The sequence below is a fragment of the Fomitiporia mediterranea genome, assembly GCF_000271605.1.
Source record: "Fomitiporia mediterranea MF3/22 unplaced genomic scaffold FOMMEscaffold_8, whole genome shotgun sequence".
NCBI classification, from domain to species: domain Eukaryota; kingdom Fungi; phylum Basidiomycota; class Agaricomycetes; order Hymenochaetales; family Hymenochaetaceae; genus Fomitiporia; species Fomitiporia mediterranea.
The window spans coordinates 1,799,817-1,818,691 of NW_006760393.1; the positions used below are offsets into that span (position 1 = coordinate 1,799,817).

General features: G+C 48.4%; 6 protein-coding genes across 6 annotated transcripts; 3 read left to right on the top strand and 3 right to left on the bottom strand.

Annotated features, from left to right (window-relative positions):
- Nucleotides 1–215: 215 nt before the first annotated feature.
- On the top strand, nucleotides 216–1,195 carry FOMMEDRAFT_158374 (uncharacterized protein; the record flags this gene model as incomplete). Its single annotated transcript, XM_007268458.1, has 4 exons — nucleotides 216–393; nucleotides 477–865; nucleotides 939–1,050; nucleotides 1,119–1,195. 4 exons carry the CDS (start codon nucleotides 216–218, stop codon nucleotides 1,193–1,195), a joined length of 756 nt encoding a protein of 251 aa, XP_007268520.1.
- A 231-nt stretch (nucleotides 1,196–1,426) lies between these two features.
- Nucleotides 1,427–3,616, bottom strand: FOMMEDRAFT_21667 (NIF-domain-containing protein). The gene is made up of 4 exons (XM_007268459.1): nucleotides 2,392–3,616; nucleotides 2,209–2,325; nucleotides 2,037–2,151; nucleotides 1,427–1,976 (listed from the first exon to the last, which is right to left on the bottom strand). The coding sequence occupies exons 1-4, from the start codon at nucleotides 3,550–3,552 to the stop codon at nucleotides 1,846–1,848; spliced, it is 1,524 nt and encodes a 507-aa protein (XP_007268521.1). The 5' UTR covers nucleotides 3,553–3,616; the 3' UTR covers nucleotides 1,427–1,845.
- Nucleotides 3,617–5,524: 1,908 nt separating this feature from the next.
- On the bottom strand, nucleotides 5,525–6,748 carry FOMMEDRAFT_21668 (class I glutamine amidotransferase-like protein). The gene is made up of 5 exons (XM_007268460.1): nucleotides 6,616–6,748; nucleotides 6,146–6,489; nucleotides 5,987–6,089; nucleotides 5,855–5,926; nucleotides 5,525–5,791 (listed from the first exon to the last, which is right to left on the bottom strand). Exons 1-5 carry the CDS (start codon nucleotides 6,676–6,678, stop codon nucleotides 5,684–5,686), a joined length of 690 nt encoding a protein of 229 aa, XP_007268522.1. The 5' UTR covers nucleotides 6,679–6,748; the 3' UTR covers nucleotides 5,525–5,683.
- A 176-nt stretch (nucleotides 6,749–6,924) lies between these two features.
- FOMMEDRAFT_29977 (alanyl-tRNA synthetase domain-containing protein) lies at nucleotides 6,925–8,609 on the top strand (the record flags this gene model as incomplete). Its single annotated transcript, XM_007268461.1, has 4 exons — nucleotides 6,925–7,057; nucleotides 7,112–7,461; nucleotides 7,522–7,859; nucleotides 7,919–8,609. 4 exons carry the CDS (start codon nucleotides 6,925–6,927, stop codon nucleotides 8,607–8,609), a joined length of 1,512 nt encoding a protein of 503 aa, XP_007268523.1.
- A 220-nt stretch (nucleotides 8,610–8,829) lies between these two features.
- FOMMEDRAFT_29978 (uncharacterized protein) lies at nucleotides 8,830–9,733 on the bottom strand (the record flags this gene model as incomplete). The annotated part of the gene is made up of 5 exons (XM_007268462.1): nucleotides 8,830–8,906; nucleotides 8,944–8,994; nucleotides 9,049–9,544; nucleotides 9,600–9,624; nucleotides 9,681–9,733. The coding sequence occupies 5 exons, from the start codon at nucleotides 9,731–9,733 to the stop codon at nucleotides 8,830–8,832; spliced, it is 702 nt and encodes a 233-aa protein (XP_007268524.1).
- A 522-nt stretch (nucleotides 9,734–10,255) lies between these two features.
- Nucleotides 10,256–18,133, top strand: FOMMEDRAFT_169407 (uncharacterized protein). The gene is made up of 20 exons (XM_007268463.1): nucleotides 10,256–10,434; nucleotides 10,529–10,970; nucleotides 11,027–11,154; nucleotides 11,206–11,713; nucleotides 11,784–11,882; nucleotides 11,938–12,603; nucleotides 12,659–13,214; nucleotides 13,267–13,850; nucleotides 13,901–14,176; nucleotides 14,228–14,307; nucleotides 14,360–14,670; nucleotides 14,731–14,900; nucleotides 14,950–15,013; nucleotides 15,067–15,284; nucleotides 15,345–15,532; nucleotides 15,582–15,648; nucleotides 15,699–15,877; nucleotides 15,936–17,022; nucleotides 17,078–17,242; nucleotides 17,305–18,133. The coding sequence occupies exons 1-20, from the start codon at nucleotides 10,370–10,372 to the stop codon at nucleotides 17,986–17,988; spliced, it is 6,537 nt and encodes a 2,178-aa protein (XP_007268525.1). The 5' UTR covers nucleotides 10,256–10,369; the 3' UTR covers nucleotides 17,989–18,133.
- The last annotated feature ends 742 nt before the right edge of the window (nucleotides 18,134–18,875 follow it).

The window sequence follows — 18,875 nt, forward strand, 5'->3', positions numbered from 1 at the left end:
AAGAATACCTTCTTCCGCTTATGCTGTGCTCATGGTTCTGGTTTTTTTCCGCAAGTTAATCTACTGAGTCCAGTGGTCTGAAAAAGGCTATTTTAATTACATAAGCAGATGATCACCAGATGCATTGCTTGACTGACGCAGTGCTGGACGCGAGTTTGTATCTCCCTTAACCACTTTCCTCTTCCTTTGATTCCTGCCCTCCCCTAATCAACATGATGTCTGGGTTTATGAGCTACTTCGGTGGTCGAAAGGACCCTAAACAGACCACCCGCGAAGCAATAGTCACGCTTCGCCAACAACTGCAGATGCTGGAGAAGAAAGAGGAGCATCTACAGAAGAAGGTTGAGGAGGAGATGAAGAAGGCGAGAGCAAATGCGGTCACTAATAAACAAGGTATGTTTCTTCGAATCTTATTTCGATGTAGAGCTCATTTGTGAATGGCGTGCATCGTTATGTATGACATCTCACCCTAATAGCCGCCACTGCCGCATTACGACGGAAGAAGGCTACGGAACAAGAACTCGATCGATTAGCAGGGACACGTCTGCAGCTCGAAATGCAGGTCAACACGTTAGAATCTGCGAACTTTAACCAGGAAACTATGACTGCGATGAAGAAGGGCTCAGACGCACTCAAGGCGATTCATGGTAATTTGTGCGTCGTCGCCGTTGCTTGCTGCGCTAGACTGCGATCTGCGCGGCCATATTCGTTGACTCATTTACTTATTTCATTTCTCCCGCCATTTTTTTCCCGTTGGATCTTCAGAACACCGGATAAGGTTGACTCGACGATGCAAGCTATCAACGAACAACGCGAGATTGCGAACGAAATATCGGATGCGATTTCAAATCCAATGAATACTGGTGTAGATCTGGACGAGGCAAGTGCTTCCTAGCATAACCGTATATCTTGTCTGCTCATGCTTTAATATATTGTAGGACGAACTCAAGTTGGAGCTGCAAGAGCTGGAGCAAGACGAGCTCAACGAACGTCTGGCAGGCGCCGAGCGCGCTCCGACCACGGCCTTGCCTTCGGTAGCAAGAGAAGAACGTAAGTGCTTGCAGTGCAGGAGATATGATCCTTATGGCTAACCTTTGCGCCTACTTTTGTACCTCTAGCAATGCGGAAGCAACTGGTGGAAGAAGACGACGAAGAGGCACAACTCAAGGAGTTGCAAGCGGCTTTGGCTATGTAGATCCCATGCATCTCTTTCTTCCTTTCTCCCGTCTATCTCCTCTTCATTCTTCCGCTCTCATAGTCATATTCTTCTTGCTATTACCATCCACTCAACTATCTTCCTATCTTTCTTTCCTACTCTTGTTGTGCTGTATTATGACGGCTCAAGATCACCAACGAACTGTAACTTACATAGGGATGGGGCCCAAGGATTGTTATAAATATCTTAATTATCGTCACTTTCCAGGAACTGATTGGTATTCATTTAACAATGACAAAAGAAGAGAGAATCGGACCACCAGCAGAAGACAGCAAGAGAAAGAACAAGAAAAAATAAAACTAAACTAATTAATGCTCTAGGAATACACGCAGAACATATTATTATGTTATGGACATGGGCGACCTACTGGCAATGCTGTGGCTGTAGAAAAACGACGAGAAGTTGTCCAGGCATGCAGGGAGGAGTGTTTGCAGTTTGCAGTTTGCAAAGTTAGATATCAAAACAATAAGTAAGCGGATTTGCAGCAGAGCAGGAGATATGTTACGAGTTGTTGGAGTTGTTGATTCATAAAATACACAAGAAATTTAAGATGCCCATGGAAGAATTGGAATTTGGTTGCGCAAAGGGAATCCCACCGAAGACGTTGCATAAGGACAAGAGACATGCGTCTAGAAACCACGAAGACCGAGAATGTGCCGAACGTCGCCAGTGAAACGTAAGGAGTCGAGGACGGGCAGTAAATCGAGCAGTGCTTCGTCATATGGGTCATGGGTCCAACCTTCAATAGGAATACCATTCGCTAGAGAAGAGTTTAGTATACTGAAAATATTTTGAACAAACGAGAATGAAAGAAGCGAACCTTTATTAATACTATAACTTGCAGGTGAGTTGTCTATAAGGCAGATACGTGCGAGGTCCTCGTTAAGTATTGAAAGATCCTTCGAATATGAGCCATTTGGGAGCTGTGTGCAATGCTAAGGAAGTCATGTGGATTGAGCCACAGTCTACCAGACAAAGTCAGGCTTGCGTACCTCCCGAAAGAAACGTAAAGAAAGTATGCCTCGCCCAGCATCTAGCCAATCAATCACTGGATCTGCGTATTCTTTCATCGATGCCGTGAAGATTACGAGTGTGTACCAGGCCGACACCTGGAGCAAAGACGAAATCTGGTGAATGGATAATCTTTATTGAACTAAAGATCTAATTGAATATACCTTGCGCAAAAAGTAGTCCACGAAAGGTCGCTTGTAGACATGATACAGCGTACTTCGGTTATTCATAACGACTTCAACAATATGACCAGCCTTCCTGTTGTGACCAAAGCCAATAAGGCTTCCGAGGTTGAAGAGTCCATTTCTACCACCAGACGGTAACGGCCGTGTTGTAGAGTGTATTAATGTCTCGTCCAGATCAAGTACGAGTGTCTTCCGCATATGCAGTGGAGTTGCCTTTGCTGGTGTTGAAGGACGGGAGGAAGTAGACTGCGATGCTCGTTTGCTTGGTGGCGTTTGTGGGGTGAGAGTCGCTGTTGAAAGAGACGCAGGAGGATCTAGTGAAACAATACAACGAACATTATTGTCGGTATTGTCGGTATCATCCGTTTGATCAGGAGGAATAAGATTAAAGGTTGGCGGAGGACCTAAAGTAGGCTGGCTTGGAGGTGATGGTGTAGGGGGTTTGGTCTGTGGCTGCAATGCTATTTTTATGATTGACGATGCTCTGGCTCGAACAAAGGAAGCTTTGCTCAAACTTGCTTTGGACCTTGTTTCTCGACTGCGGACGGCATCAGGATCGCTCTCCTTTCCATTACTGCTTGTCTGTTCTGACAAATCTTCCTGCCCTTGGATGCCTTTGCCTTTGCCAGTGCCAGGCTCGTCCACCAGTAAGGATCGCGTCACACTATTCCATATTGCCCGTAGCCAACTTGCAAGGAGGCAGATTACTCGGAGAAAGTATAGTCTGTGCAACCAGCTAGATTCCTTTGTCGAAACCGTCTTCGGCTGAGGTAATGGCATGGAAGACACGGGTGAATGCGTCTGCGGCACAGCTCGAATCTCGCCCTGTTCTATTACTGCAGGGTCTTGCTGAAACGAGTTAGAGGCAGGTCCAGACGGGACGAACTGAAAACGCGGACTAAAGGGAGTAGATCCCGAGCGCTTGCGTACACGTATTGGAGGCTGGGTGGTATACCGTCGTTGTATGGAGTCTTGTGGTAGGAAGAACGCACGCGCAGACGCCCACGTTCGAATACGCTTCAAAGATGGTCGTGGATCACCCGGACCAAGTTCGCCTGTTGGGGTGGACGGAGGGGTATTAGGCGCACTGGAGGAAGCCAGGACGTCGAATTGGCGGGAGACGTAGGAAAGCGAATTCATCTTGCAGACGAAATGCAAAGTGAAGAGCAAAGATGGAGTCTAACGTGGAGTCTGTCTACTGCATGCAGATACGAGCTAAGCAAAGGGAGCGGGAAGGAGATGAGGACGATAGAAGGCCCCTGCTAGGGCATGAGGAGGGTCGAGTAGGTAAGTGTGCCAGACTATAGTCACGGACACGCACGCACGGTGGGAGTTCGCGACGCACGCGTCTCGAATGAAATCAGACCATTCATATTTGCACTTGTTATCATCCACAACTGTCATTTTACAATTACACCCGTTCTCTTTCCACTAATATTTCTTCTTTGCATAGATCACAACCAATTGCTCAGCTATTGTGTCTTTCTTGTCTGGAGCTTCTGTAAGAGGACCTTTGCAAGTGGTCCAGCTGACATCGAGTTCTGGCCTGTGAGCAAGTTGCCGGACACCACCACCTTCTCCTGTAGCGTTAGGTCCGTCCGTAGTGATCAGGTCAGATAAACGTGCGTCCCGTGCGACAAGGATGCATCAATCACTCACAGTCCATCGATCTCCGCGGATGTATTTACCACCGAGCTCTTGAATCCGGTTCTCCACGAGAAATGGGATGTCCTGTGTGGAAATCATGTTCAAGAAGTCCCCCCTCGGGCTTCCTTATAGCGCACCGTACTCACCGACATCTTACCAAGATACTCCTCCTCGGCATTCGAGTATCCTGTAACTTCTTTGCCTGCGAAAATCGACCGTCCATTTGCATCCGTGACTCCAGCGAGTGCACTAATTTAGGGTCAGAATTGCAGTATTACCTTCGTAACGCGTAATGAGGCACATACGCAACACTGTGGCAGACTGCGGCGACGAGCTTATTCTGCTGGTAGAACTCGGATGCAAGTTCAATGTTCGTACGGTCGGAAGCAAGATCTATGACTGGCCCGTGGCCGCCGACATAGAATACAGCATCGTATTCACTAGGATTTACATCTGCGAGTTTCTTTGCTTTGGCAAACTTCTGCTTCACGATGTTGTCCTGCAGGAACTTGACGCTGTCGTCGTCCGTGAAATGCTTCAGGCTATCTGGCTCCAAGGGCGGATTTGGACCAGCCGGTGAAGCGAAGTCAATATCTGTGTCACGAGAGAGTACTGCCCATTGGTACGCTGCCTCAGGCAAGTACCAACCCTTCAGTCAACGATCAAGTCAGCCCTCGATTTTCACGGGAGTGTAAGGTTTATTTTTTAATTATAATGTTAATATTAACACTGGCAGGATTGAAATCTGCAGCAAATAATTTCAGAAATCAATACGCACCGTGCTATTGCCAGTGAGCGACTGGCCGCATGACGTGAAAACGAAAAGCACTTTGGGAACCATGTTTTTTGTCCAGAGATCCCAACTAACATGAAACTAAGATGGTTAGTGCGAGAGGTGTGAGACTCTACACACACCTACAAGGTCTACGAGTCGAGCTTATATGAACTTGCAATGTATCCATGCCTAGGGAACTTGAATGCCGTGCGTCATGGCTATTGAGCGGATGCTTTACGAGCTTCGCAGAGAGGGACTTCAATCTTGCCTTAATGAGCCTCGGAAGTTCGTGCTCGTTCAACAGGCTTCATTCATGAAGGTCAAGAATATTTACATTCATTGACTGGATCTCACTTCGATGATTCCATCACAATTGATTTGAATGGATTATATCCAGTATAGTAGTCATCAAGTGTTCTTGCTATTAACTGTAACAAGGAATAGAACAGAAGTCACTTGTATACAATCACCAGGTCTGACACAAGCATGTGTCATTGTGTGTGATCTGTTGTAAAACGGCTACATTCTGTACTATGAAATTGCCCTTAAATCGCATGCTAATTTTAAGTAGAATAGATTGTAAAGGCTCCACTTGCTATACTCTCATAGAGCCTGAACTATGTTATTTGCATAAAACTTAGTGATTGAGTAAGTACGCATGAGTCGCAGATCAGGATTACTTTGTTGAGATAACCATGAACACGGCACATCAGTGTGCTTATGACTGCTATTGTTATGAGACCTGTACATTATCATACATATATGCACCTGTTTCGGTAGTTTACATTTTGCAATCCTGTTTCTCGCTACAATGCTTGGCATACCCAGTGCATCACTGAAGCAGATCAATTAAAGCACCTTGCCTTCCTGAAGCTTCTTCAAGAGGGCTTGCGCAAGAGGCCTAGCTGATGCAGGGTTCTGGCCCGTGATCAAGTTACCAGACACAACTACTTTCTCCTACATGATATCGTTTAAGTACGTGTTGGATAGAATGTATATCCTTGTAAAAGTACTACTCACAGCCCAGGGTTCTGCACGGGCATATTTACCACCAAGCTCTTGGATACGTGATTCCACGAGGAAAGGCACGTCCTACGAAAGATACAGCCAGATCAACTTGTTTCAATGATTGCGTATAAATCCCATGCTCACAGCAACTTTGCCAGCCTGCTCTTCCTCAGCGTTTGAGAATGCTGTAGCTTCTTTGCCCGCGAAGATAGACTGTCCATCGGCACCTGTTACACCGACGAGCGCTCTGAAATGCGCATTGAAAATCAGGAATTACTTCTTTATTCTAGATAATTTACGCACGCGGGACCATGGCATACCGCAGAGACAATCTTGTTCTGCTGGTAGAACTCGGATGCGAGTTCAATGTTCGTGCGGTCTGAAGCAAGGTCAATAACAGGGCCATGACCACCGACGTAGAAGATGGCATCATATTGGCTAGGATTCACGTCCGTGAGTTTCTTGGCATTCGCAAACTTCTGTTTCACGACATCGTCGCGGAGGAACTTGACACTTTCGTCGTCTGTGAACCGTTCGACGCTGCCGGGGTCGACAGGTGGATTCGGGCCATTGGGAGCGGCGAAATCAATCTCGGTGTCATGGGAGAGGACTGCCCATGGATGCGCGGCTTCGGGTAAGTACCAGCCCTTTCAACCATTATTCAAGTCAAGTTTAAGTCAAATATTAAAATAAGGAGAATGGTATTTTCCGTCGTAGGAGAATCAATGTTAGGATACGATGTAATTCAGGTAGGTTATTGGGTATATGCGCACCGTACTTGCGCCTGTCAGAGTCTGGCTACAAGAAGTAAAAACGAAGAGGACTTTCGGAGCCATGTCGTTAGTTAATCAGATACTTAGCAGTTGCGTGAAGTGATGAGAGTCAATGCTAAGAGGTGAGACCTACGCGTTCACTGTGGGTCTGAGTTTATATGCACATTTCGAGTGGTTTGCGTCATACTCGGAAGCTAAATCGAATCTTGCGATTCCCACAGGCACGGTTTAGCTTAGTCATAACCTCTAAATAATTCCCATCCTACACCTCATCAATATCACAGCTTGCTAGAAACTATATTGTGGACTATGGCTGCCGCTGCTCTTGTACTCCCCGCTGTCCCAATTACCCCTCCGGATTACCATAGAATAGTTAGCGATAGACTCAAAATACCAGATGACAGGACTCTTCCCATCCCGGTTGGTTTACTCGCCTGCCAACGTCAGTACCTGTCCCATCGCATGTAATTCACTTGTGACTCATTTATATTTGCAGGTGATCCATTGCTCAAGGAGCTTTTATCCACGGTCGTAAGCTGCAATGTGCACCAACCAGAACAATCTCAGACAAATAACAAGAAGAAGTCATCAGCTCCTGCAGAGAAACTCTTTGAAGTAATATTACATGATACGGTCCTATTTCCTGTAGGTGGCGGGCAGCCATCGGACATCGGGATACTTAGAACTGCAAATGGAGACGAGTACGAGGTTGTCGAAGTCTTGAGACGCGGAGGACATGCAGTCCACTTCGTAAAGCCAAAAGACGGGCAGGTTCCTGGATTAGAAGTAGGCGCCCAGGTTACTGCCGCTCTTGGAGAAGCTGGCTTTAGCAGAAGATTAGATCACGTAGGCTCTTTCCCGCTGATGTACTCTAATACTTTGGGCTAATTGCATGATGATTTGCAGATGTGTATGCACACTTCTCAGCATCTCCTCTCAGCTTTGCTCGAATCTGAACTGAAGTTGCCCACACTCTCATGGGCACTCACGTCGTATCCCACTCCATCGTATGTCGAGCTGCAACGGCCACTTACTCTAGAGGAGGTCGCACGAATACAGGCCCGTGCTCATGCGCTTGCATATGAGGGTCGCAAAGTCCATGTTGAAGTCGAGCCTTTAGACTCTGAGAACCATCCGGGCGTTGTGACACTGAAAAGTGGAAGGTCTGTCGGCAAGGCGCTTCCAAGTGATTATACAGGTGGTGTGAAACGTACCATAATCATTGATGGCGTAGACCGGAATCCGTATGTATTATTGGCATACTCGCATCAATAACCTACTGGATTAAACGCTCTTGTGACAGATGCTGCGGGACTCATCTCCCTTCATTGCACAACTTACAATTGTTCTTACTTCCTCAGACCGAGTCGCTCGCTAGAGGAAGCACGAGTACATCTCGTCTCTTCTTCCTTTGCGGACCACGATTGCACGAACATCTTGCCACGACCCATGCGCTTCTTACAGAAACTGCAGGAATAATGTCCTGTGGTATCCCGCTAGTACCTGCTCGCGTATCGCAAGTTATCGAAGAGCGGAGACGCGTTGACAGGCGTGCGGAGGAGCTCGAGTTTGAGCTTGCACGTGTCGTTGCAGATGGTTTATTAAAAGAGATGCAGACGAGCGAAGCAACGCATTTCGTTAAGCATTATCACCGCACGGATGATCCTGCTCGTGCCCTTGGGTTTTTACAGTCCATCGCAACGTCGTTCATCGCCGGTGCTTCGAATACGTCAGACTCCAACCCGTCCTCTCGCTCATACACGATTGTATCCACTTCAACTCCGGCCGAGAAGAGAAGCACAAATGTATGTACGGTGCTCGTGCTGGGATCAGACGATGCATGCACAAAGACAGCCGGAGACGCATTGAAAGCACAGCTCGGCGTGAAGGGTGGTGGTCGAGGTGTGCGCTGGAGTGGGAAATGGACCGGTGTCTGGAGGGAAACGAAGGAAGGGGCAACTGTTGAAGAGATTCTTAAGGGTATCCAGAATTAGAGGTAGAATGGTGTATAAGATGTATTTGTTAGAAATATTAATTGTAGTATATACAAGTAGACATGGGCTTTTGTCATATGCAAGTTGAGGACATGAAAAACGACACGAAGTAAGTATAGAGGAGAATGGAACCATGCGTTTTAGAGCATAGAGTATTGCAAAATACATAGTATGAAGTGCTTCAAAGAACAGACGGTGGTTTAAGGCAACCAATAATGTCTCATCGCAGATATTGCATGTGTGATTTTGGATGCGCCATTGGATGGTCCGGATTCTTGACCGGATGGTGATTTGGTACTTGATTGATCAATATTAGCAGAAATTACATCACTACCTCCTTCAAAGCCGTCATGCATAGATGCCAATTCGACATTCGTAGTCAAGTCTGCAATATTATGGATTAATGAGACAATGTGCAACGAAGATCGAAGCGACTTACGCTCAGGCCGAACTTCGTTGCCGACGGACGTACCTTCAGACGACGGTGAGTCCGAGCCAAAAGAGAGTGCACCAGGCGCGTCAAAGTCGAGAACATCGTTCACGAACTCGTCGTCTGCAACTTCATTGCCATCATCTCCATGCGCAGATACCCGGAACTCGGAAGTGTCGTGTGGAATATACACGCGGGCAGCTCGCTCGCGGCGGCGTGCATTGGCTTCGGCCTCTGCGTTTGCAGCAGCAAGCACCCGCGCAAGGGGAGCATAACCTAGTCCTTCCATATCCGGTCCTTCTTCGTCCGGATGTATATCATCCAAGTCTGTGTCATAATCGATGTCGCTGGTAGCAACCAGCTCAATCTCGCCATCATCGGTGAACATATCGTCTTCCTCATCCTCATCTGGGACATACTCTCCGCCGTCTGAAGACTCGTAATCTGTCTCATCGATAGGTGTGAACGGGAAGAAAATTTGCCGACATGTAGGGCAGCTGCCGTGCTGTAATTACTGAAGTTAGTGTGGACTCCTAAACAATAGCACGATGAAGACGTACGTGTGATTCAATCCATTCGGCAAGGCTACATGCGAGACAGCAGTTAGACGTATAATGTGCAGTACACGGCAGTCAACTCACTCTTTACGGCAGAAAACGTGTCCGCAGCCGCTCAGTTTGACTACCCCGGTCATTTCGCTTGCTCTACGATATGAGTTTTCTGAAGATAGATCCGAGGACCCCTCCTGTCTTTCCTTATATTCCCCATGTTCCGAAAGGATTGACTCGAGTGAGAGCAAGCAGATTGGACAGGCATCATCATTGCTAGTTTCGGCACGCGTGAGTGTAGGTAGTGCACGGAGATTGCTGAGGGCTTGCTGACTGCATGAGGTACACACGTGAGCAGACTGTATGTGGTGGGTCATGGAAGAGAGACACTTGCATTTCTCGTTCTTTCTGATCCAGGAGGTATGAAGGGATCGGCATTACGCAGTCCGGACGTGCTGAAGGAAAGAGACGGGACCCGTAGGGAGGGGACGTGTGTAGTCGTGCACGAGAGTGTGTGTGGTTAGTCTTCCCGTTTCGCGGTGCGGTTGAAGACGCGCCCTTGTGCAGCACGTGATTGGCGTCACGATGGCTTCCACATGAGGAAATTTAGTTCTTGGTTAGGTAACGCAGCCAGAAACAAGACACGCTCGTCATGACTGCACCCTGTTGTTGAAAGAACTTTCTCATTACTCCCGTTTCCTGAGCGAGAAAGCCACATCTGTAAGCAGGAGTGACTTGACTGGAGGGCGCAACGAGGCGTCTTCCTGCATCACTTCTTGGTTATGGACAACATAACGCGCATCAAGATGTGTTTGGAGAAGTGGTCGAGAGGAGGCGAGGCTGAGTGGTGAGCTGCTTTCCTTTTCGCCACTTATTTCTTTACGCTTTTTGAAGGTATACTAACCACCGTTTTTCGCTTCTTTCTTCTCTTTTGCGAAAAGTCGTTCTGACCTCGTATCGCTGCATTGCAACCTTGATGACCGAAATTACACGGAGTCTTCGGACAAACTCGCAACCACATACCAGACTCTTCTGCACGCTGTCTTACGCACATGGTCTCTGGAAGCGGAGAGCCAATTTAGTGCTGCAAAATTTGTAGCGTTTGTGCAGACTGTCCTAGCTGAGTTACCCTCGTCATCTTCTCCATCTACGGAACGACCGCGGTACCTCGTGTTGTTCGGCGAACTGCTCGTAGATCTCGTCTGGGCCATTGACAGCGAACTCGATGAGATTATTGCGGATGCGAAGGCTGTTACTTCAAATCAAGGTGCAGAGACAGAAAAAGCGGAACATGCATCAGAATCAGTCGTAAAAGCCGAAGGTGTTCAAAAAGTTGCCGAAAGCGACAGGGAGACTCTTGCTGAAGTGCTGAAAATGTTACTGGTAAGTCATTCACGCCGCTTTGCAAAGGATCTTGCCTCACTTGAATGATTCTTCAGAACGTTGGAATCGTAGACGCGCCAACGTGCAGAGAACGACTTGATAGCACATTGCTTACCTTGACTGGTCTCATTGCCGACAAACTTATATTCGAGAGGAAGGAGATAAGAACACGGACAGGATTATTGTAAGCTAGTATGGGAGATTTAATCATACTCGTCTGATACGTTTCTGCCAGCTACAAGCAAAACAAATTCAACCTCCTCCGGGAACAGTCGGAAGGCTATACGAAACTCACCACGGATCTCATTGGGAGCCTTGGACCCCCCAATTTGCCATCCTCTGGTTTGCCTGTCGAAAGCTATCAGGCAGTAAAATCTCGAGCCGAGGCAGTGTGGGAGCGCGTTGTTAGCCTGATCGGATATTTCGACTTGGACCCGAATCGCGCGTTAGACATCATTTTGGATGTTTTCTCCGTGAATATTGCGACACATTGGCAATTTTTCCTCGCTTTGTTGGCTTGCTCGCCATGGGTTGGCGAGAATAAGAATGTCAGCGACTGGGAGAAAGGTGTGGGTATGGTAGTGGACCATCAGCCGGACCAGTACCGCGGGAAAAGTTTGGACGAGATTTTGCTTCTCGCCGAGAACAATGCCAAAGGGTCTAATGCCTCAGCGCTGCCGAGCATGCAACCGAAGACGAAAGTGCTAGCGCAAGTGCTGGGATTCAAATTCACCCACTACCAAGTTCGTTTTCTCATCATTTCATTCGTCGGCGGGCGATTCTCAAAGTACTTCTATCTATCCTTCGATCCAGTCTTCGGAAACAAAGGCGTCGTGTCCAAGGGGATTGTACCTAGTGGCAGCGCTACTTATCCGCGAAGAGTTCATTACGCTGGAAGATCTCTATCCGCATGTACGTACAGTTATTGCAAATCACTGGCTGAGACTAACGCTCTAATCTCCGTCAGCTGAGCCCATCCGAAGAGGAAATGCCGAAGCTTCACGGAAAGTACTTGGATGATGTCCGGTCTCGCATCAAATCATCATCCAACAATTTGCTCGCAATGGCAGCTCCGCTGGAGTCATCATCCTTAGGCTCCTCGACTAAGTCAAAGACACCCAATCCTGAGGCGAAGACCCCCGCCGAAGTAAAGGAACCTCCTGCGCAGAAAGCGATGCTACTCGTCGCCCTTCTCTCCGCTGGAGTCCTCCGCCCAGCGATTGCGCTCATGACTCGTTATCCTTGGCTGATTGACATCCATCGCGAGCTGGCGGACTTGCTCTTGCGAGTGCTCAAGGCCTCCATTTCACCACTGTTCGACAAGTTGTTTACTAAGGAACGCAATAAGGGTTTCTTGCAACCGCGCTCGCGCTACGCGGCACCCGGCGTACGTATCGCGCCCGCCCGTAGACCACAGTTGACGCTTTGCGCTCCAACTCCACCAAGCACGCACACTCAAGATTTCGTATTCTTTTTTCCTCAATGGTCGGAGTGGGTTCCTGTTTGTGAATCAGCTGACGATATCATCGACATTGTCGAGCCGTTGATGAGATTTGTTGGCATACATATCAGTCGAGAGCCTCTATTCCTTACTAAGCTCTTGCGTATTGGCAGATCTCATCTCGCGCAATCGGTAAGCCTCGTTTGGTCGTATGTCGGAACCGCAATTAATTAACGCTGAATATTAGCTTACGCCCGATCTGGAAAATAAAGATGGCAAACGTTCAGTGACACCCATTACTGAACCAGAAAATCCTGTTCAGGAATTCTGGCTTCAGACAGCACGGCGCTATCTCCTTCCGGCCCTTTCTATGATGCCTGGAAATGCCGTTTGCACCGTCGAAGTCTGGAACATACTCCGATTCTATGATCTAACAGTGCGTTGGCGTTTATATGGAGAATGGCGAGATCAAACATACAAGTCGCATCCGGAACTAAATGCGCAACGCGTATTGCGAGAACGTGAGGCGAAGGGAATACTTCGTCGACTTTCTTCACAGACAGTCGAGTCACTCGCAGGATCCGTCGCAAAGATGGCGCACACTAATCCATGTATCTTCTTTACGAACGCCGTGAATCAGATTCAAGCCTACGACAACCTAGCTGACGTTGTCATTCAGGCGCTGCGCTTTGCGACTAATATGGGCTTCGACGTTCTCGTCTTCCTGGTCATCGACGCCTTGGGTAATCCTCATAAGGATCGAATGAAAGAAGATGGGGCGAATGCTGCTGATTGGTTGCAGAGTATGTTTTGCTTTGAAGTCAGATTGACGGATTCTAACCGTTTTGGCTTTAGGTCTCGCAACGTTTAGTGGTGCACTGTTCCGCCGTTACAGCACGGATTCATCATCGGTGCTGAAGTATATTGTTCACCAATTGTACAACGGACAGACCTCAGAAATCGTTGTTCTTGAGAAGCTCATTCTTCGCATGGCTGGCATTGAGCCTCTACCGAGCTTGTCGAACGCCCAGATTACTGCGATGGCAGGTGGGCCGACGTTGCGCATTGAAACGGTTGCATCAGACCTTCGTGGTGCGGGACTTGACGTGTCAGAGGTCTTGACAAAAGGGCCGCAGCGTCTCGGGAAAACTTTAATTGACACAAAACTCGCGTTCCCGATTCTCGTGCAAGTAGAGCAGCAACGACAGGCCTGCGTCTTTAAAGCAAGAGACGCCCATTTAAAGTCTATCGCTTATCTGTTCGATGCAACACACGGTGTTCTCCTTCAATACATCGATCTCTTGACGACTCCGGACATTATATCCCCTGAGGACTATCGCAAGATCATGCCATCTTTATCGGAGCTGGTAAATCTGTATGGTGTCAGCCCACCCATCGCAATGCAAATTTATCGACCGATGCTTGATGATGCCATAGCAGTGCGTAAATTTTCCTCGCTGTGCGATATATGCACTGACGATATTATCAGGGACACGCCAGGGCTTGGTGCAGTGCAGAAGCAACTGAAAAACGGCTGAAAGCCGCTTTGGCGGCGAAACGGGAACCGACTAGTAATTCAACAGTTCCTGTGGAAAATGCATCTACGGAGTTCGCCCCGTTACCAGAAGTCAAGCCAGATCCAAATGGTTCTGCGGAGTCTGAGAAAATGGAGTTGGACACAGTGGAACGAAAACCAGGAGAGAATGGTGAAAACAAGGAGGAACTGACCGCAGAAGTGAAGGCTGAAGAAAAGCCTGCTCCCAAAGTAAGACACAAGTGAAGAACGATTTTCCGTGATATCTAACGATAACGACAGGAACCATGGGTGCCCGAGATACGTGCTCTATTCGACGACTGCAAACAAGTAGCTCCTGGCAATACTTTCGATATCATCGGGTTGGTGATGATTATTATCCTTAATACCGAGGATTACTCACACCACTATCAGACCCAGCTTTTACCTCAGCTTTTGGCAAATGTCTAGCTACGATCTTTATTACCCTAAGGAAAAATATGCTGAAGTGGAAAAAAACCTTCGTGCAACGAGTGATGCAATGTATTCCAAGGCTCGCCAAGCCGAAAGGTCATCCGACAGATCCACCAGGGCATCTAGTGGTAGCCTCCGAGTTCAATACGATCGGTATTTAGCGACAATTTCGAAGCTTCGGCAAGAAAAGGCTGCACAAGAGTCAGTTTACCGCTATACAACGGAGAAAGGTGGTCGATTGGATCGCGAGAAGGACCATTGGTTCTCACATGGTAAGTTTCCGCTATTATGATGCGCCAGCACAGAACATTCAGACCTTCTCGCTGCAAAAGTCGGTGCTGGTGCTGGCAAGGGTGCAACCTTCATCCAATCTCTGATCGAGCACTGCATACAACCTCGATGTCTCCTTTCACCTATGGATGCGGTTTATTGTGCGCGACTCATTCGGACGTTACATGAGCGCGGAACGCCGGGATTCCACACCCTAATGTGTTACGACAAGGTTGGGTTTTCGTTCCGTGAATCATTTTGTATTGCTAAAAATATTTTAGTTGCTTGGCGAACACGTGAAAGTCGTAATATTCTCGTGCAGCGAGAACGAAGCAAGAAATTATGGTTAGTCGTCGTCATCATCAAAAGGGCTGCATTTTCACGTAATATTGCACCAGGCCGCTTTTTGAAGGGCATATTACAAGACTTGTACGAGTGGCACAAGGATCAGAAAGCCTATGAAGCAAGTAACTACCGGAAAGATGGTGCAGACGTTGTATTACTGCCCGGCCTGCAAACACATTGGTCAAAAGATGGACCTTCATCTCGCGATGACCTTTTGAAATGGCCCGGATTCAGGTCCTTCCTTAAGAAGTGTCACCGGAAGCTTGGTCAAGTAAATGCATTTTTCGAATCCAACCCTGATTCAACGAGTGTACTAATATATGACATCTAGTGTTTCACGGAATGTATCCAAGCAGGAGATTTCATGCATGTCTACAATGCTGTCTTGGTTCTCAAGGAAATCATCGACGTATTTCCCATTGCTGCGGTGAACGAAGTTGTAGGTTCAAGTATTGATCTGGAGATTCAGAGGCTTGTCCAATCCGAAGAGAGAGGAGACCTGAAGATTCTGGCAAGAGCGTACGTTGTATTTTCTTTTATCGTTGGGTCGAGCTTATTGTCTTCAAAGTTATTCTTCGAGTTTGAAGAAACGGGAGAAGATATGGGCAATGCCGAAAGTGGCTCAGCCCATAAAGGTAGATAGTCTAAGTTTGGTACACTCTGATTCAAACTAACGTTGCTTAAGCCCGTGCCTTCGAGGCCAGCTTCTTCACCATCCATTGGTCAGCCGGAGAAGCCTCGCGATTCACCGGCTCCAATTCCACCCACTGGTCCTCGCGCTTCTCAACCTTCCCTCCCTGCGGCTCCGGAGAAGGCTCCTCCCATCGAGCGGCCTTCGTCTGCGGCCAAACTTGCTCTTGAGGAGTTGGTGTTATTCTTCTTAAATTTTCAAATATATTCTGAGACGAATGGTTCATTCTAGCATTCCTAGACCGGAGGTCGTCAAGAGAAATAGGGATTCTAGACCGCCTGAAACATCACCTGCTGATGCCTCGAAGAAGGTAGAACCTATGCAGGTAGACCAGCAGCTCAATGGCAAGGAGGGACCAATAGTCAAGGCTTCAACTCCAGCTGCGGATTCCCAGCGAGGCAGAGATGAGATTCATTCCCCCCATCCAACAGTCCCGCCACGTCCCGCTGGAAGACTACTGGCAGCGTCATCTTCTACAGACTTGCGGAAAGAAGTTTTGCAGGGAACGAACGTTAGCTCACGTCCTGGAACGCCCATGTCCTCATCCCAGGCCCCCGTTACCCAGAATGGGTTAAAAGATTCTCCCCAGTCATCTCCACGGTATCGTGACCGAGACTCGGGTTCACCGATGGCTCCTCCGGCCGAACCTAGTCAGACGGTCCATGCTCAGGAATTGCGGAACTTACGTCGTGGGGAAAAATTGCCGCAGAGCCCGCGCGAGCAGCGAGCTGACGCAGTCGACTCTCCGGCACGTCGTTCTTTATCACCTGCATCCCGTCCAGGCACAAGGAACGCTAGTGCGGATAGTAGAGCAAGCGGCGATGCTAAGCGAGATCGTGCTAGGCATGATACTGAGGGCGAGGATAGCAAACGTTCAGCAGCTCCGGAGCCACCTTCAAGGGCAGAACGTAACAGCGGCACCCATCGCGATGGCCATAGTCGCTCGGAACGCTCAGGTCGAGACCGGATTCCGGGCAGTAGTACGCGTGATGCTGACCGAGAAAGGGATTCGGACCGTGAAAGAGTCCGGGATAGGCGGGATCGCGAAAAGAGCCATCGCAGTGAGCGCGAGTCTCATCGAGAACGCGATCGTGAGAGGGATCGGGACAGAAGCGACCGTGACAAAGACCGCGAACGTCATCGGCGTGAGGAAAGGGAGCGCGAACGTGAACGCAAAGCAGTGGCTGTTAAGGAACCAGAGGTTCCCTCTGAAAATACCTTGCCTTCGCGCTCGGATGGTTCTCGCCATCGGACACATACGGACTCGTCTCAGGCGGATGTTACCCTTGGGAAACGGAGAAGGACTCCTGACGACGAGGTAAGTAGATCGGATATAATATCTAAGGCGTTTTCAACTAAGTATGGGCACACAGTCTGAACGAAGCGCGAAACGTTCCTCACGCCAACGAGAAGAGCGATCCCGCAAGACTTCGGAGAAAGATACTAGCCGTGACTCGAATCGAGAGTCCGATCGTCGACGGAAAGAGCGGGATGCTCAAGAGAATGACACACACGTGAAAAGCACGGCTACAGAAAAGGTAACGTCATCTTCTGTGGACTTCCCGATGATTCATTGAATGACGAGAACCACTCATATCAGCCTTCGGATCGTGTGCGAGAGAATGAACCTTCGTCTGTTAGCACTCCTGCCAAGGCTTCCGCTCCGCCACCTTCAGCACCACGGGCAATACTACTAGGTTCAGCGCAAACTCGATCGGGAGGACGAGGTGATACCTCACCTGCAATTAATCGTGAAAAAGAACAGGACCGGGATCGAGGCGCTAGAGACCGGCCCGAGCGCAGTGGCCGAGGAGAGCGGATGCATGCAGACCGCGATGTGTGGGTCGACAAGCCGGAAAGGTCCGAAATGAGTGAGCGAGATGACAGGGAGCGGGAAAAGACAGATAGAGGACAAAGGGTGGATAAGACCGAAAGGGAGTGGAAGGAAGGTCCGGGAAGAGCAACGCAAAACGGATCTGCCCCTCCTACTTCTCTGGGTAGTCTTCGAGATCGAATAAGCAATGCGCCTGGTACTCCTCAGCCTTCAGCAAGTTCTTCTGGAAGAGGCGGCGTGGGCGGAACTTCGAATCGTGACGAGCATGGCGACAGCTTGAAGCGTTCCATCACTGAACGCGATAGGGATATTCCAGCGGATACCTCACTGTCTGGATCCAACGCAATGCCGGCACCTTCCAAGGAGTCGTCAAAGAGAGTACGAATAGATAGGTCACGTTTCCGAGGAGACAGTGGTTCTGGGCCAGCTAAGAGAACGGTCAGGCAATGAAAGCACTTTGGCTAGCTGAGCGCACTACAATGCTATTACACTTTCCAGTTCATCGCATTTCATTCAGCTATCTATGATCACGTAGTCCTGTATTTAGTCTCATGCATAATTAATGTGGATTATGCCTTGCAATATAGACTTTCACAAGATGGCGATGTTAGGTTCTAGATCTAAAGTGCATTCGTTCCTTACTCCTCGGGAAGTCGATAATGATTCCGGGTGCTTGTTACAAAGCCGTTCGGAACTCACACTCCGCTCCTGTCTCACGAAGTACACGGACAAAGTCACAGTCTACAATAGTGTATATCACTGTATGTTAGTGGTATCAACGCTTCTGTCTCGTTTCCAATAATGGAAATATTCAACTTTGCTTCCGTCAATGCACTTCTTGATCTCCTAGCAAGTAGTACTACTACGACAGGGAAGCTGTCAACCATTGCAAGATACTAACCCCAAAGCGCTCAGCGGCTCAAAAAGGACTGAGAAGCAGTCCGATACAACGTAGGAGCGGGCGGAGTTTGAAATCACGTTTTTAGAATACTTAACAGGCCTAGGAAGCGCCCGACAACATCGCTGAAGCTAACATGAGAAGCTACACAATGTATTGGAGAATCTGAATAGTGCTGCGCAGTGTCCATAGAAGACACACATAGTGCATCGTCGCTCTAGTAAATCCGGACGGAACTTGCGCGTGTTTATTGTGGGGAAAGCGGAACTAAATAATATTATTCATTATTTATAGTTGTTTGGAATGGTTTGTGGTCATTTTATCTTAGATTTCTGGGAACTCATTTTAATCTTAGGCATCGTAAATCGCTTTCAACCCGAGGAGTGTAAATGAGTATTACTATTAATCGGTGCGGTCGACATGCGTCTGCAGTGTCTGC

Excerpts from the sequence above, each read along its gene's own strand:
- FOMMEDRAFT_21667 (XM_007268459.1), bottom strand. The coding sequence starts at position 3,552 with ATGAATTCGCTTTCCTACGTCTCCCGCCAATTCGACGTCCTGGCTTCC. Across the intron at positions 2,326-2,391 it reads TGGACTACTTTTTGCGCAAG|GTGTCGGCCTGGTACACACT; the intron begins GTATATTCAATT and ends TCTTTGCTCCAG. Across the intron at positions 1,977-2,036 it reads AAGTTATAGTATTAATAAAG|CGAATGGTATTCCTATTGAA; the intron begins GTTCGCTTCTTT and ends ACTCTTCTCTAG.
- FOMMEDRAFT_21668 (XM_007268460.1), bottom strand. The coding sequence starts at position 6,678 with ATGGCTCCGAAAGTCCTCTTCGTTTTTACTTCTTGTAGCCAGACTCTG. Across the intron at positions 6,490-6,615 it reads CTCTGACAGGCGCAAGTACG|GGCTGGTACTTACCCGAAGC; the intron begins GTGCGCATATAC and ends AATGGTTGAAAG. Across the intron at positions 5,792-5,854 it reads CCCGTGCAGAACCCTGGGCT|GAGAAAGTAGTTGTGTCTGG; the intron begins GTGAGTAGTACT and ends GATATCATGTAG.
- FOMMEDRAFT_169407 (XM_007268463.1), top strand. The coding sequence starts at position 10,370 with ATGGACAACATAACGCGCATCAAGATGTGTTTGGAGAAGTGGTCGAGA. Across the intron at positions 11,714-11,783 it reads TCAAATTCACCCACTACCAA|TCTTCGGAAACAAAGGCGTC; the intron begins GTTCGTTTTCTC and ends CCTTCGATCCAG. Across the intron at positions 14,901-14,949 it reads CCCTAATGTGTTACGACAAG|TTGCTTGGCGAACACGTGAA; the intron begins GTTGGGTTTTCG and ends AAAATATTTTAG.